At 46.5% G+C, this 15723-nt stretch overlaps 2 protein-coding genes across 4 annotated transcripts; both read right to left on the reverse strand.

Moving 5' to 3' along the window:
• Positions 1–1862: 1862 nt before the first annotated feature.
• Positions 1863–10313, reverse strand: Chs2 (Chitin synthase 2). Of its 3 annotated transcripts, XM_017158104.3 has the most exons (9): positions 10138–10313; positions 9906–10075; positions 9322–9448; positions 9000–9206; positions 8293–8468; positions 6819–7382; positions 5727–5976; positions 3337–4566; positions 1863–3281 (listed from the first exon to the last, which is right to left on the reverse strand). In XM_017158104.3, the coding sequence occupies exons 1-9, from the start codon at positions 10190–10192 to the stop codon at positions 2116–2118; spliced, it is 3945 nt and encodes a 1314-aa protein (XP_017013593.3). In that variant the 5' UTR covers positions 10193–10313; the 3' UTR covers positions 1863–2115. The 3 variants fall into 3 exon arrangements, with proteins under 3 accessions (XP_017013593.3, XP_070071405.1, XP_070071406.1); XM_070215304.1 differs by lacking the exons at positions 8293–8468; positions 9000–9206; positions 9322–9448; positions 9906–10075; positions 10138–10313 and adding an exon at positions 7636–7924; XM_070215305.1 differs by lacking the exons at positions 5727–5976; positions 8293–8468; positions 9000–9206; ... (1 more) ...; positions 9906–10075; positions 10138–10313 and having other exon boundaries at positions 6819–7162.
• A 2106-nt stretch (positions 10314–12419) lies between these two features.
• Positions 12420–15554, reverse strand: LOC108068497 (organic cation transporter protein-like). The gene is made up of 6 exons (XM_017158124.2): positions 15105–15554; positions 14807–15041; positions 14281–14384; positions 13450–14219; positions 13154–13335; positions 12420–13091 (listed from the first exon to the last, which is right to left on the reverse strand). The coding sequence occupies exons 1-6, from the start codon at positions 15344–15346 to the stop codon at positions 12882–12884; spliced, it is 1743 nt and encodes a 580-aa protein (XP_017013613.2). The 5' UTR covers positions 15347–15554; the 3' UTR covers positions 12420–12881.
• Positions 15555–15723: the final 169 nt, after the last annotated feature.

Here is a 15723-nt window from a genome sequence, read left to right on the forward strand (position 1 = left end):
TTTGCACACTGAATTACCCATCAAATATCATTGCCACTCCTCGAAAGTTGAAGCACTGAAAAAATACCCATAAATAACAGGCAGTTGCAAATATTAATTAACTGCTGAAAATGTCAGCTTGTTTATTTCAATGGAAAGCCCCTGCCCCTGTCCCCTCTTCTCTGCAAATTGACAGACAGAGAATTCCGACGGGCGCATAATCAGTGCATATTGTGTTCAACTATCCTGCAGCCTTTCATTTAATTATTTCCACAAAGCAGCTCCATCAGTTGTCGGGGAAACGACTTTCAGATGACCTGTGAAAAGTGAGGGAAAAACTCACCTCAAAGCGCCTCTATGAGCTCAGCACATCCGGAATGGATGGCGGTAAACAGCAGACCAAAGCCGTAACAAAAAGCAGGACTGACACCCGGACACAGAATTATTTTCATAATTAAATGACATTAAAAAGTTTTGTTGCAGCTTTGTTGCAGCCCCAGCATAGTTGTGTCCCGTCGTGTCCTGTGTATTGTCCTCGATTGCCATTGCAATGCATAGAAAAGCCATAAAATACAATGCCAAATGGCAACAGGCCTCTGGAGAGGCGGGGTTAGTGGCCTGGCTGGGTCGGAATGGCAAGGGATGGGGCTGCCTGGGGTCAGATAAGTGCAAAATTATGTCCCCGGCTTCCTTCGACTCCGCAAAAAGTGGTACAAGTTTTTCAATCGAATCCCACCATTGTTTATGGCTGGAGTTTGCTCGGTTTTGTTCTAGTTCTGACCTCAGGTCGCAAGAACTGGTGAAATTTATACTAGAAGCCTGGAAGTTAGTAAGAAGCCAAGAACATTACGCATACGCCAAGTAGGCCACTGGCAGAAATAGCTGTCAAGTCGACCGGAATGCTTTGGGATGATTTGTATTACGACTGTAGTTGGGTTTCTTCAGGCCAGGCAATAAGAAATCATCATAACTCTCTGACGCTAGTGTCTTTTTTTAGGATCCTTTCCTTGCCACTGGTCGAAAGAACAAAGGGAAAAACCTATTGAACTCTGAAATTGTTTAAAATTGATATGTAAATATCTGGTTCTTGTTATTCTTTCATCTGGCTGACTGCATTGCATGCCGTGTATCAAAGAGTTTCCCAATTAATTTGTTCCGGAATTCCGATCCTTTGTATTGGATAACTGCAAAGCGCCAACAAAGTTGTGCATAACTTCGGAACTCGAGGACTATCGGTGTGCCATCGAATCGATATCGCCCTTCCATTTGACCAACCGAATTCATTACTTAGTGCTGTTCTTACATGCCGTGCTTTCGTTTCTTTTAATCTTGTGCTTCAGCACTTTGCAAACCAAAGACAATCCACATCCTGCGGCCATAAGTTCGTCCTGGCTGCTGCTCCGTGGCGTCCTTCCCCTAATGTATGCGCCTTGCCAAAGTAAGTCCTGCCAGTCCTTGGCGCAAGGACTCCCACTGCCACTCGCCTGTCACTCCCCCCTCTTTTTGCCCAGGCAGTGAAAAATTCACTTACAAAACACTTACGCCGACACCTTGCCACGCCCCCGCGCACACACACTAGCAGCGAGTGGGCGCGGCGAAGGAAACTTGTGCATTGCTGCAGAAACTTCATCAAATCCAAGCTAATCACACTTTGATTTGCATTTTGTAACGAAGAGGAGCGAGAACTTTCCGAGCAAAAAGCGCATCGCCACCACGAGCACTTAACTCTAAGCGTTGCCCCGACATTGATGAATGAAGTAGCCCCTCCCCCTCCCCCTTTAGCACCACCCACCACCCACTGCCCTCGCCTGCATCTGGTAATTATGCTAATGAGATGTCTTCAGTTAGAAGGGAAGTAGACTTGGCTGCCTCTGCCACTTGAGTTAAATGCAATTAATTATATTTTTTATGCCACCAAGGCCCTTGGGGATTCGATTATATAATCGCATAAAGATTTGCAGATATACAGGGGTATTTCGATAGCTCCGGACACTAATATATATTAATTAGAGTGTTGATTACTTTAAACCGGATTATTTCTTAAGTCCAGAGATATCAAAAACACGCCCTTAGATATGGATAGTAGTACGTTATAAGATTCTCTGGATAATACTGGGGGGATCCACGCGGTCCTTTCTAGAACTCGGTGTTCTCGTAGCCGCCGTTGTCGTAGATCGCCATGCTGTTCCGATTGGAAGCCGAGAAGCTAACCTTCTTGGGCATCGGCACCAGGGGCGGTCGCTTGCCCGCCTTCGGAGTGGGCGTGCCCCCTGGAGTGGCGGCTGCATTGACCTTGGCCACCGAGCGACGTTGCTGCAGCAGCTTCACGGACTTGCGGTTGAGGGCCAGATTCTTGAGGTTCAGCTCGTCGTCGCCGAAGAAGCGGCGCTCGAAGTTGAACACCAAGTTGCTGTAGTCGCTGTGCTGCTTGTTCCGGGTCTCGTGCAGCCGGAAGATCGTCTGCCGGCGCACCATGCTCTCCCTGTGCTCCCCCTCGGGGGCATCCAGCATCACCTCGTCGTAGTGGGGGTCACCCTCCTCGTCGTCGTCGAAGAGCCTCTTGGGGCGCTGCAGCTTCCGGGCTATGTTCACAGCACTGCCCTTCAGCTCGGTGGCGGCATCCTCGTCCGTGAACTGGCCGCCGGACCGGAACCAGTCCACCCGGGTGGTGGCCAGCAGCTGGCACAGGGTGGCGAAGCGGTGGAAGAACATCGCCAGGAACTGGATGATGAGGATCAGGCCGAAGAAGATCACGAAGCACAGGCCAATGGGATCCAGTTCCTTGTACTGCCTGTAAATGCCGACCATCAGGTTGTCCCTGTCGAAGGACACAAAGTCGGCGGGATCGATGGGCCACTTCAGGTGCAGGAACTCCTTCTTCAGCTGCAGCAGGAACACAATTAGCACGAAGATCGCGTTCACCATCACGAAGGCGAAGGCGATCATGTTCCTCAGCTCCTTGAGTCCGTCGGCCATCGCCTGCTTTTGCTCGCGACTCAGTTCCAGGGGTTTCAGGTACTGCTTGATCACATCTTTCCAGAATCGCTGCTCCATCAGCGACACCTCGCCCAGCTCCGAGTTGATCAGCAGCGGATCGTTTAGCCAGCCTGGCAGGTAGTTGTCCGCATCATTGGGTGCGTCCTTGTCGTCGTCCTTGAGCACTGGCGCCTCTCGAGTGCCCCACGAAACGTCGTTCATGTTGAAAACCGAGAAGATCATGAGCAGCATGTACATCGAGGGGATGGTGATGTAGTAGATGACGCCGCACAGCAGGGCCCAGAACTCCTGAGGATGCATAAAGCCTAGAGAGCAAAGTGATCATAATTTCGGAATAACAACTATCCAGCCAGGACTCACCTGCAATCGTGATCTGAACCGCAACGAGCAGGAAGAAGAGCGATGCTGGGGCCAAGGGTCCGTCCTCCAGCATCTGCACAATGATGCCGATTAGGACTGCCATCATGACCAGACAGTAGAGCGCGCTAATGACAAAGGCGATCAGGAGCTGGAACTTCTGCTTGAGGTAGACGCACGACAGGATGAAGAAGATAATGGGGAAGAAGTTCCAGAGGAAGGCGGTCCAGATGTCGATCGAGAACACGGCCACCAAGGCGCCCACCATCATGAGGAATATGGTGCCCGGTCCCAGCACGGTTCCGATCATCAGCATGCCCTGGTACCACACGTACAGCGTTGATATCGAATTGTTCTTCCTCACCACCGTGTCCGCGTCGGCCAGGATATCGAAGATATTCGCTATGGTGGAGGGCACCCAACGGCGTCGCTGGTTGTAGAACTCGTTGAAGCTCTCGGGCGCGTGGGTGTACGCGTCCGAGGCGGCGCAGTACTCCACCCGGGAGCCCGCCTTCAGGAGCAGCGTGCAGAGCCAGCGGTCCTCGCCCTGGTCGTACTGCACCATCTTCATGGCCTCCGAGCTGACCATGGTGTAGCGCTTCATCACGCTGTTCTCCATCAGGGCGCTGGCCCGGAACAGGCTGAAGCAGCCGGGACTGCAGAGGACGCAGCCGATGACGTGCTCGGTGGCCTTTTGCAGCCAGTGGCCGATGGCGTACTCGAATCGCTGGTACCACACCATCGGACCCCGGCCCACCGGGTGGATCCGCCCACAGGCCGCCCCCAGCTCATCCACGGCCTTCATGCGATCAATCAGCAGCTGCACGGCCCGCGGCTGGAAGTCGATGTCCCCGTCCAGGGCCAGGATAAAGGTGTTCTCTGCGATGACCGCCTTCCGGCGGGGCGACAGCTGCTCCGTCTCCATAATCCGGAAGCCGAGCAGGTAGTACATGTACATGACCTGGGACCACCGCTTCTTGTGCCGGATCTTGTCCTTGTTCTTGAGGTGGGCCACCATCTTGGTGCGTCCCGGCAGAATCCACACCAAACGGCCTCCGTAGGGAGTCTCGATTTTCAGAGGCGGCTTGATGCGAATGTTCACGCCGTAGACCTCGAAGGCTGCCTTATCGATGGTTCGAGTTAGGGTCTTCACATACTCGTTTATGGGCGGATTGCGCTTGTTTTGGCACTGACGCGGGTCCGAAACGAAAGCATCGTCGAAAAAGATGTTCGCTGTGAAAATGTGTGCACGAAAAGAAAAATATCAGTGCTCTTTTCATTTAACAGGCTTGATTAAATAGTAATTTACCGATACATTACTTTATCGCTATCATTACTAATTGTAATAATGACTAAATTAAAAATTTGTTGGTTCCTCACAAAGCAGGTGCAAGCAGCGTGATTTTGATAATGATTTTCCTATAACTTTTTTTTTGGATTATCCTACACTTTAACGAATACGATTTGCCCTTTTACTCTACCAGTAACGGGTATAACATTTCCATAAAAATAGTTTGAATAAATCTGTAAGTATTATGATTGTTTATCCTGATTAATACGAAAAACAAGAAAGGAAGCTACCTTCGGCCAGCCGAAGCTTATATACCCTTGCAGATAAAAAATTGCTCACTCGGTGCAGTTCCAGGGATTTCAGATTCAGCGTTTCTATTTATTTATATTTTGTTTTTAAGTAGTCAAGAATCAAAACGCCTACTTCCTACAAAGATACAATTTTCTTATATTTGTTTGAATATTCCTATGGAAGTCTTAAGATATAGTGGTCCGATCCGGCTCGCTCCGACATATGTACTACCTGCAATAGAAAAAAGACTTTCGGGAAAGTTTCATCGCGAAAGCTTTAAAACTGAGAGACTAGTTCGCATAGAAACGGACAGACGTACAGACGGACAGACGGACAGACGGACATGGCTAGATCGACTTGGCTATTGGTGTTGATCAAGAATATATATATATGTGGTCGGAAACGTCTCCTTCACTGCGTTGCAAACATCTGACTGAAATTATAATACCCTCTACAAGGGTATAATGATAAGATATTAGTGAAACAAATTCAAGGACTAGTCACTAGATTACGGCTTAAAGTTAAGACTCAAGTTAAGCTAACTATTTATTCTCTGTGTGCGAAAAAAATTAAGGAGATCGTAAAGTTGTCGCAGACAGTTGCCGATGCTTGGCTTAATGCCATTTTGGCAAGCGCGGAAATGAAGTCGCCGAGCGCTATAAATAGAGCTGCAAACAGCTTCCCGGGCTCGCATAAATTTCCACTTTGACACATTTTAAATGTGCAATGCAAATGCAGCCACCGCCAAGGACTGCAGACGACAGCAGCTGCAGCTGCAGTTGCACCCGCATATTTTGGCCCATTTACATACTTTCCAATTCATAGTACTCGTCGTCCGCCTTGCCGCCATTAAGGTGCGTCCTCGCCATGCGGCGGGCGCATTGATCCTCATCCAAGCGGACAATTGACTTGAGGAACTCCATCATCTCGTCCTCGGTCTCGTGCCACATGGTGGCGCACACAATCAGCTGCGGCACCTTGTCCTCCTCCAGGATGTCCCGACTGGCATTGATGTCGGCTGCCAGGGCCACCACAGGATCCCTCGGCGTGGTGAGGTCGCTCTGCCGGGAGGAGTAGATACGGGTGGGTTTAGTTAAAGCTCCGAATGATTGCAGTGCATATCAAGTGGTTATTTGAGAAATCCAATGCGGTATTTGCGGAGCAGCAAGAGCACGGGAATTCCCGGAAAAGATGCCAACATTCATTTGGCAAAAGTAAACAATCGTACACAATGTGGCTCAGAAACTTTCTGTATGCAATTTGGGTACTTTAGATATGGAAGGAAGAAAGAAATTTTCATCCCGAATTTTCAGTAAAATTTCCCTGACTGTGAAGGTACTTAAGGCTGCTCCGATTAACTCGTTCGGCCTACCTAACGAAGCGACGTCATTACGAATGCACATAATTCGCTGGGCTTCTAATTTATGCCCCCAAAATCAACTCTTATGCCCTGATTTTAATTACTTTAATGTCTTTATGCCGGGTAGGCCCCGAAAACATGCGAGTGGAGCTGAAGCACTTTTAATTAAGTTTACACCCACCGAAAAGCCTCGCATCCCAGCCATGCCCATGCCCAAGCCGCTTCCCCCCGATGGGGAAACGCAAACATTTCCTGAACTTTGCAGTTTCCCCGTCATTTAACTTAATTACATTGCCTGACATTTGAAGCGCACATCAGTAGTGCCGGCAGTCCCGGCACTCTCCGCCGGAATAGTCAAAAAGTCCTCGCAATAGATGGATGTGGGTGGGCGGATCGGCACAGGGGCTGTCCGGAGCTGCCGGGAGCTGCGAACTTGGCGCGATGATTGATGCCAGGCAGGCGCCTGATTACAATAATTCATTAACATGAACTCGACTCAAATCTGATTTGGCGCACTCAATTCCGGAGGCTCTCCCCACTCACCTTGATGGCCAGATACTCCTCGCTCCAGTCCACGATCCGCCGGTTCATCATCGAGCACTGGTCCACCAGGAGGCCGCAGTACCAGGGGCACACGAACAGCTTCTCGGTGGGGGCGTTCTTGTCGTTGTGCGGCTGCCAGACGTGCAGGCAGGTGAACACCTGGGCCAGCCACCACAGAGGCCACAGCCACAGGGCCAAGTCGAGGCATTTCTGGCCCAGTTCCTCCACATTCCCGCCCAGCGCCAGCAGCGAAAGGTACTCCGGCAGGAGGCCGTGCAGGGAGCAAGGATCCGAGGCCCGCAGCTGCGCCAGGAAGGTGGCCAGGCAGACGGTCACGGGTCCGGCCAGGCTGAGGGGCAGCGCGAAGCTGAACACCTGGATCTTGATTTTGCAGGCGAACTTGCCGAAAATGTGGCACAGGTAGGCAGCAACCACCTGGGCCGCCATTGCGTAGACCACTGCATTCGGACTGGACTGCATGGTGAATTGCGTCCTGAGCGGGGGGTTCCTGATTGATGAGTTCGCCTGTGCTGAAAGCAGTGCATCGGGGTCACCACCGGTCTGCTGCAAAAGCACAGGAAATTATTAGAAAACTCTTTAAACAATAAATAAAATTCAAGCATTTTTAAGTTGCAGCATCCACTACTCAAGAAAGCTTGCATTTAGTGTCAAGGGGGAATATACATATAGGAAAAATAAAAATTCAATTTTTTTTTATTCCTGAAATTGGTAGAATAACTCTCTAAAAATGTGTCATGAAAGTTTCACGAAGAAATTCTACCTATTTTGGAACTTATACCAGGATGACGGCACCCACCTTCCTTGTGCAGTAGATAAATTCCATTACTTTAAATGCCTTTTTCTCGAAACCACGTTTTCCTCAGCTGCGGATCGTATATCTCAAAAAGTAATGCCTCAATCATCATGCTGCTTTTACAGAAATGTTTGTCTGAACCTACTTAATGTAAAAATTTGTACGTTTAACTATTTTTTGATAGCCAAAAACAACAACAAAATTATGAAAAAAATAGATTTTTTACTTTGAAAGAGTGCCACAACCATAGTTTTTGAGATATTCAATGTAAGTTAGGTTCAGACAGTTTCTACATTATTTCTTAACAAAATAAACTTAGTTTCATAAAAATCGGATCTACACAGCGACCTGTGGACGATCCGCAGCTGGCCTACTTCTTTTTAATATAGCCTGACAAAAAAATTCCTACGTCCGCCTGTTTGAAAGATAAAAGCAAAATAAAAATTGGTTAAAATTATATAAGAACAATGTAATCAACACGCCAAGTTACGAAATCCCAGCACAATTCCTTATTGGTTTAAAAAAATCACGAAAAACTTGAAAAAATGACAGTTTTATATGTACCTCCCCCCTAAAACACCTAACTGAATCCTATTTTTCTCTGTGCATCATCGAGTGGGGCTATCCAATACCACCCTTTAATTGGTCGACTCTACTCACCACCAGCGTGATGAGGTGCGGCCGCCAGGCATCCAGGAACCGGCTGAAGTACTGCGAGAATTCCTGGCCGTGCAGGAGGAAGCCCACCCCGCCGAAAACCAGCACCTTCAGGGGCGCCAGGTAAAGGTACGTGTGGTAGCGGGAACGAGTGCAGCGGATGGTGCGAATGATGTATGCTGCCGGTGGGGAAACGAGAGGAAACGGGAATCAGTCTTCAGTTGGATGGTTCATTTAATTGTCAAACAAGGCTTTAAAATCGTTCAACAATCAATTTGGAAAATTCTCTGGATTTTTTAGTCTGTTAACCCCGTCAAATAGGTACATTTTAGACATTTCGATGGAAAATAACAAGAAAGCATAAATATATCGATGGGCGAAAATTAAAAAAGTGAACTTGGAGAACAGAAGTCCCTGAAACTAATCAACGATTTAATTTGATTAATTTCCTAGCAATTGGGAGCATATAAAAAAAGTTTTGACCAAAATTATATGTCCCATGTAGAGACAATGAGAATAGCTAAGATTATCCGAACCGGTTTCTGTTTCTTCCGCGTTTATTATCTTAATTCACATTTCATATTGACGTCAGACTAACTAATATCTTCATACGTATTTCACACTTTTATTTTTGAATTTTACAAAGCTGTTGAACACCTAACCTTCCTTAGTATTTAATTTGGTTCGATTGTCAATAAGCAAACACTCACCGATGGCCTCGTGTGTGTTGGCAAAGTTTTCCCACCAGCGGAACGAAACGAGGAGCAGCGGAATGGCCAGCAACTGGACCTCCAGGCTGTCGCTCATCGCGGGCCAGATCAGGAAGACGCTGCCCTGCGCAACCAGGGCAAGGATGGAGAGCCCGAGGACCAGGCTGTCCGCCGACCTCCAGCGCACCCGCGTTCCCGTCAGCAAATCTGAAACGTCGAGCAGCCGGAGCAATCAATTTAATTGTTGTCAGTCGGTGCCTAGACACCGATAACATCTGGGGGCGCTTGTTGGCGGGGTGTCGAGTTGTCGGGAGTTACTCACTGAGCAGGGCGGGCACAAAGCAGACGCAGCAGCCCAGAATCGCACCACGCGTCACATCCAGGGCCGGCAGCACGGTGAAGGTGAGCAATGCCAGGCCAACGACGTGCAGCAGTTCAAAGAGCGTGACCTGATTAGCGGGGACTTATCAATCAATCTCCGCCTGGGTTAGGGTGGCTCGGTTTGGCGGGACACAAGCACAAGCTCAAGTGGGTAGTGCCATTAAAGGGGTTACTTCTAGTGTCATTTCTTGCCTTAACATTTTAAAAGCCATCATGGAGTGACTAATTTTAGTTATCAAAATTACTTGGAAATCACTAAACTGTTTGTAAGATTGTTTTATACAACAAAGAAAATCTAATATTAAAGTATTAAATTTTTTTTAACTTTAAGGTATTTTCTTAAATCATTTTAAAGTTATTTTAAATAAAATATTGGTATACATAACAGATATTTCATTTTGAATTTAAAAACATTTTAAAGAAAGCTTATGGCGACACAATAAAAGTGATTGGCAGTTGCACTTTCGCTAATATACCCGGAAACCGTGCCACTCAATAAGCATGTACCCCTAGGATAATACCCACCAGACCCACTTCCAGTCCGCTGGGTCGCTGCTCGCGCTTGAACATGCAAATGCGGAGGGCGCGCAGGAAGGTGAGCAGCTCGGGGGCGGCGAAGGCGAAGATCAGGGCCCAGACCCACGCGATTTGATCCAGCTCGCTGGGCAACGCCTCCACCTGGCCGTGGCGGAGAACTTGGGATGGGGGAAGAACCACTTTATATCGCCAATCCAACAAGGTACTGACCTTCACTCACGGTACTTGCTGCACACTTGCACCCGTGGCCCGCTGCCACCGGTGTTTCCGGCCATATAGAGATAAAGCAGCTTGGCAAACACGCTTGTGGCAAGAACCACTGAAAATACCAGGAGGTATACGAAGAGCTTGAAGAGTTTGAGGAAGAATTGCAGCTTCTTCCAGTCGGCATCGGAGCCGCTCGTCTTCTTCGACGGCGGGTCCTGGAAGGAATCCCACAGCGGCGGCTTGTCGCGAAACTTCCTGGAAGCAGTCGGAAGTACTGGTTATCGGTGACATCACATCGCGATTAGGGCCGGACCCACCGACTGCGCATAAAGTAGTCACCGCTCTCGTAGTCTCCTCCGCTCATTGTCTATCTTGGCCAATTGGCAATCGAAAACTAACTGGCACTCGGCAATTGGCACTGTGGACCTGGCCCATCCGATCGGGCGATCGGCAGATCGGAGATAAGGTTCTTCGTCGCGATATCATCGATGCAAGGCGCATAAGTTGTCATCGAGTCAACAACTCGTGTAAGATAAGAAACCTTCCGAAGCCCTAGACCCAACGACTATAATTGCAATTACAAATGCCATCAAATCAAATCACGGCAGCGTTTCTCATTCATAAAATTATACAAACGACGCGTTTTAGGGTTCCGATAGTTGGGGGTAACTTATTGGTAACATTAAATCTCACTCAGGGAGCGGCTCTGTTTGTATTTCTAAATGGGGCACTGGGCCCAGTCAATGTGCTCCGCTTACGTGTGTTATGGTTGTCCAGTTTATTGTCCGACATGGGACCTACAAGCATTTCAAAGTTGTAGCTTTTCAGTATTGCCGATAGCAGAGGGTTACACCTGCGACGAAGGGGAAGCAACTCGAGTTGATGGCAGTCAAGGCGAAAGGTTGTTTGATCTTTTAACTGATTTACGCTCAATAAAATATTGCTGACAATGGAAAGTTTAGATCCATGTTTTTAAATTAATTTAAATTAATGTATGATTTAATAGCGGACTTGACTCCTTAATGTAAGCAATATGTGTAACAATTTTGTACCTTTTGCTATCAGAGTTTTCAGACCTTAGAAATCATATCGTCTTTATAAAGTATCTATACAAAACACATCGCTCATTATAGACAAAGTTTTTGTGTACACTTTTTTGGGGAGCTAGAACTTTTAAACGAGTAAACCGATTTTAATGCACCAATCAGCATTTTTGTAAAAACATTCCAAATTAAAATTTTATATCGGCGATATCGCAGACGATCGTTTTGATCTTCTAGACGTATCTTAATAATGCCTTCCGCGATAGAAAATGCTTGCAGGGTAGTAGTGTATTATAGTATTTACTTTGTATATAAAACGCTCCCAGCGGATGTCAGCAGAAGTGTTACCACCTCCTGACGCTTGGGGCGGCACTGAGTCTGCGTCAGATATCATGTAGAAATCGGTGTAAAAAGCATTTAGCCTCAGAGTTTGCATTAAAATTTCTCATACGACACGTATAACACTAGAGTTTTTTCGGAGAGTTGCTTTCAAAAACAACAAACAACTAAGAAACTCCCTTGTTTACTCAATCAAAAGCAACACAAAAACAATTGTTAAAAGCATCAAATTCAGGTTTGAGGGAAATGTCAATTTTTATCGTACTACGTTTGGTTCAGTTTGTGAGTTTGAAAATATCTGCATTATTTTCATAAATGTCCAAGGCTTCGTAACCTTTTTTCGAATTAATTTGGAAGAAGATTTTACAAAATGCTTTGGATTATGTGTACAGCGTCCTAATTTAAAATGCTGACCGAAAGAAATTAAAACTATCGGATGAAACTGAGTAGCCCTTATATTGTTTTTCATACAAGTGCGTGTCAAAAAGCAAACTTAAACCTCTATTTTTTCGGGGACACCGACATTTCATAAGGTTGTTTTTAGCAACACAAATGTCGGGTTTTTCATGTCAAAAAGATTTTAAATATTGGCTACATAGTAAAAAATTGTAAAAAGCTTACTAAAATGTTTTTCAAAACGCCTCTAGCTATAGAAATGTCGGAAAATTTTTGAAGGAACCCAACAATTGCTTTTGTGTTGTTTTTTGATTGTTAGAGTTTTCAGGGACAACGCCACCGAGATTAAACAAAAGTTTTGATCGAAGGCAATTCGCAGACCGTAAAACTCTTCTTTTTTTTCAAAAAATGTATTTTGGTAACCTTCAGTACCTCAATTTACATTTACATTCCTTACAAATTTCCACAAAATTGTCTACCGCCCTAATGTACATCTTGAAGAATAAAAATTGATCTCTTCGATTGACTTTAAAAAATTCGCCACCCTTTATTGTATCTTAAAACCTAGCTAATATAATTGCATTGATTAATATAGACTCATTCACTTACAGAATTAAAAAATAACAATCAGATTTAAATTTAAAGTAAAATGTTTAATTTAAAATAAATGAGTTACAAAAATCTCATTCAAAAAAAATTAAAATATATTTTAAAAGAATTTATTCCCTACCATTGGTGGACCGATTTGATCACTTATGTACAACCTAAAATGAAAAATAAATAATGACATTTACAGATTTGCTTGAATTTTAAAATAAGCTAGCCAGACAATGCAGCATATAAATATCACGAATAAAATTCTTGATGTTCAGTGCATTACAAAATCGTACGGACGAACCTTAACTAAACAAAACACTTTAAAAAATCAACAAATGCATTGGCTTCTATTAGCCTCCTTGCAGTTCCCGACCCGAGATCGTTATTGGGAGACCTTGGGCGCCACTTCCTCCCCCCGCTCTTGCCCCTCGACTCCCTGATCGCGGCGCTTGGCCAGATTCAAGTCTCGTGCTTCCTCCATGGTCGTTGGAAGCACCTTGTCCGCCGTCTCGGGGAATGCTAGGGTCAGGAAGCCGCTGATCAGAGCAAAGGTAGCGAATAGTATTTGCGGGGCGTAAATGTAGTATTTGGCCTGAAAAAGGAAAGAGACTTGGATTAGCTAATTCGCCGATGAGTAGATAAATCTATTCTAACCAATAGAGGAGTTTGAGGAGCCAACATGGAGCCAATGCGTCCCACCATGGAGCAAAGAGACAGCAGGCTGTTCCGCACGTTGGTAGGAAAGATCTCCGACGTAAAAAAGTACAGGATCTGAAAGCTACAGGTGATGGCCAGCTTTCCAATTAGGAACAGGATCAGAGAACCCGCGTAGTTATCTGAAAATAAAGTTTTACCATTAATACAAAGGTATTTAGAAATCATTTGCCTATGAAGAGTCATAGATGACCTACAATTTGTAGGCTATACTTATAATATAATACTAATATTACCTTCTGGCACTCCCGCAGAGGCGCCCATGCAGATGGCACAGAGCAGCATTGAGACGCAAAGCGAGTAGCGCCTTCCAACGCGATCCATGATGACCAGGGGCAGCAGCAGGCCCGGGATCTGGATGAAGCCGTTCAGCATAAAGTTGGTGTACTTGTTGCCGCCCAGGTTAACCGAGTTGAGGCTGAGTCCCAGGGCGATCAGCGTGTGGGTGAACCAGCAAAGGCAACAGTTGGCGATCCGCAGCGAGAAGAAGCGCACGGCTCTCATGATCGGGTACTGGCTCTCATTGGCCTGGCTGAGCTTCTGTCGGTTGGAGGCCAGCAGCTCCTCCACTTGCTCCTCGGGCAGGGCTCGCTTATTGATCCGTGCGGCTCGTCGCAGAACGTCGGCGGCCTTCTCCTCGGCGCCCTGGCTCAGAAGCCATCGGACACTCTCCGGCAGGATCCACAGAAAGAGGATCTGCAGCACGGCTGGGACGTAGAGCACTCGGAGCAGCCAGCGCCAGTGCTGCACCTGGGAGGCCAGGAATCCGAGGAAGGCCTCACCCAGAGCGTAGAAGATGGTGATAATCGTCGCCGCCGCCACACGCCGCTTGGGACCCACCAGTTCGATGGCCAGCAGGAAGGCGGTGGGGAAGAGGGTGCTGCCCACGGCCATGTCCAGGAACTCGAAAACCATGAACATGGAGTAGCTGCTCGACAGCGAACGGATCACGCCCATCAAGGCGCTCAGGGAACCGGCAACGGCCAGCATGGTGCGACGACCGAACCTGGGATATAAATAGAGGCTATAGGATTGGAACCATTTTGTCTAAGTCTGGGCGAACTTACCTATCCGCAAAGAATCCTCCAAGTGGGATGCCGACGAACTGACCCACATTGTTTATGGTGCCCACCATGGAAAGCTTCCACTCGTCCTCACAGTATATTCCGAACTTTTGAGATATAAAGTTAATATATTGTTAAAAAATGTTTAATAAATACTTCACTGAACTATTTATACATTTATAATTAAGATTAGTAAAAAACAGCAATATTTTCATATTTCATTTATGAGATTACAAATGCTTACACGTACACTTATAATACGTGTTAAAGCTACGTTAAAGGTAATTATGACGATGGAATATTTAATACAAATTTAAAAGTCTACGATTTGAACTGCTTTCTCACCTATAACCTTTTTAGATTAGGTTTATTAATTAGGTTGATCAAAAATGTAGCAAGTAATTAGAATAACCATATTAAGTCTCAGCCGCAATTCAGCGTTAAAGATTTTGCTGATAAACTCAGCATTTTCAAGTTCCCACTAAGACTTTCCAGATTTTTAATTACTCCCTTATCTGCGACTACCCACCTCCGTTGATATAGTCTTCTCCTCGTCCCTGAACTTGAAGTCATGCCCGCAGGTCTCCGATTCAGTAGTAAAATAATCCTTGGCGCAGTATCCTAGGAATGGATCAGGGGCCTCAGTCTCGTTGACAGCGTAGCGATGGCAGGCATCGATGGCCGAGTTCTTGTAGGGAATGGTGAAGTTCAGCCAGTTCTCATCGTACACACTAGTGGAATTGTCGCACTGTGGGACGTTGCACCTGAGAAAAATATAGGGTCGGGTGTCGAGACTGGTTAAATTATTTCTCGGAAATTTCGCCTACCTGTGAACCACTGTGCTCGCCGTGAAAACATAGGAGATGGAGAAGAAAGCATTGAAGAGCATGGGAACGCAGAGCAGAACATAGTTAATGATCTGATAGCGCCCGAACTGGCCGATCCGCACCAAAATTGCGTCCAGAGAGTTGTCGTCGTCCCCGCCACCCGTCGCCGCCTCCGTGTCCGCGTGTCCATTGCTTTTGGCATCGCTCGGGGAGCTGCCGTTTCCCTCCTTTTGGCTGGTCATGGTATAGGTACAATTGAAGTGTCCGCCAGGCACGTGGTGAAATGCACTTCCAATCGGTGTTTTATAACTCGCGGCCCCGCGATCTTTCCGCTTCGGCTATTGGCCGTATTTATAGACGCTCTGGAGCGACTCGCTGGGAGCAGTGCTACTCATTGACTGATTCAACCACATCAACTGCTCGCGCTGTGCTGTGATTTGATTCGACGCTCTCATATGTACAATGTACATTTTTATTGGCGAACGCAAAAGTGATAGTTAATCTTTAAAATTGTAAAAAATAGAATCTCTATTTCATTGTGAGTCACAAAAAAAAATGGTAAGTCGGGGATCGAACTCGATCCTTTTTGTTCGGAGACAGAAGCTCTACTGGCTAGGCT

This window comes from Drosophila takahashii, chromosome 3L (assembly GCF_030179915.1).
Source record: "Drosophila takahashii strain IR98-3 E-12201 chromosome 3L, DtakHiC1v2, whole genome shotgun sequence".
Lineage (NCBI taxonomy): Eukaryota > Metazoa > Arthropoda > Insecta > Diptera > Drosophilidae > Drosophila > Drosophila takahashii.

Bases quoted from the DNA above. Each gene is read 5' to 3' on its own strand.
- LOC108068497 (XM_017158124.2), bottom strand. From the start codon at position 15,346: ATGACCAGCCAAAAGGAGGGAAACGGCAGCTCCCCGAGCGATGCCAAA. The intron at 15,042-15,104 runs GTAGGCGAAATT...TATTTTTCTCAG, and splicing joins GCGAGCACAGTGGTTCACAG to GTGCAACGTCCCACAGTGCG. The intron at 14,385-14,806 runs GTGGGTAGTCGC...ATATCTCAAAAG, and splicing joins AGAAGACTATATCAACGGAG to TTCGGAATATACTGTGAGGA.
- Chs2 (XM_017158104.3), bottom strand. From the start codon at position 10,192: ATGGCCGGAAACACCGGTGGCAGCGGGCCACGGGTGCAAGTGTGCAGC. The intron at 9,449-9,905 runs GTGGGTATTATC...CCCGCTAATCAG, and splicing joins GCGGACTGGAAGTGGGTCTG to GTCACGCTCTTTGAACTGCT. The intron at 7,383-8,292 runs GTGAGTAGAGTC...GTGCTTTTGCAG, and splicing joins CGCACCTCATCACGCTGGTG to CAGACCGGTGGTGACCCCGA.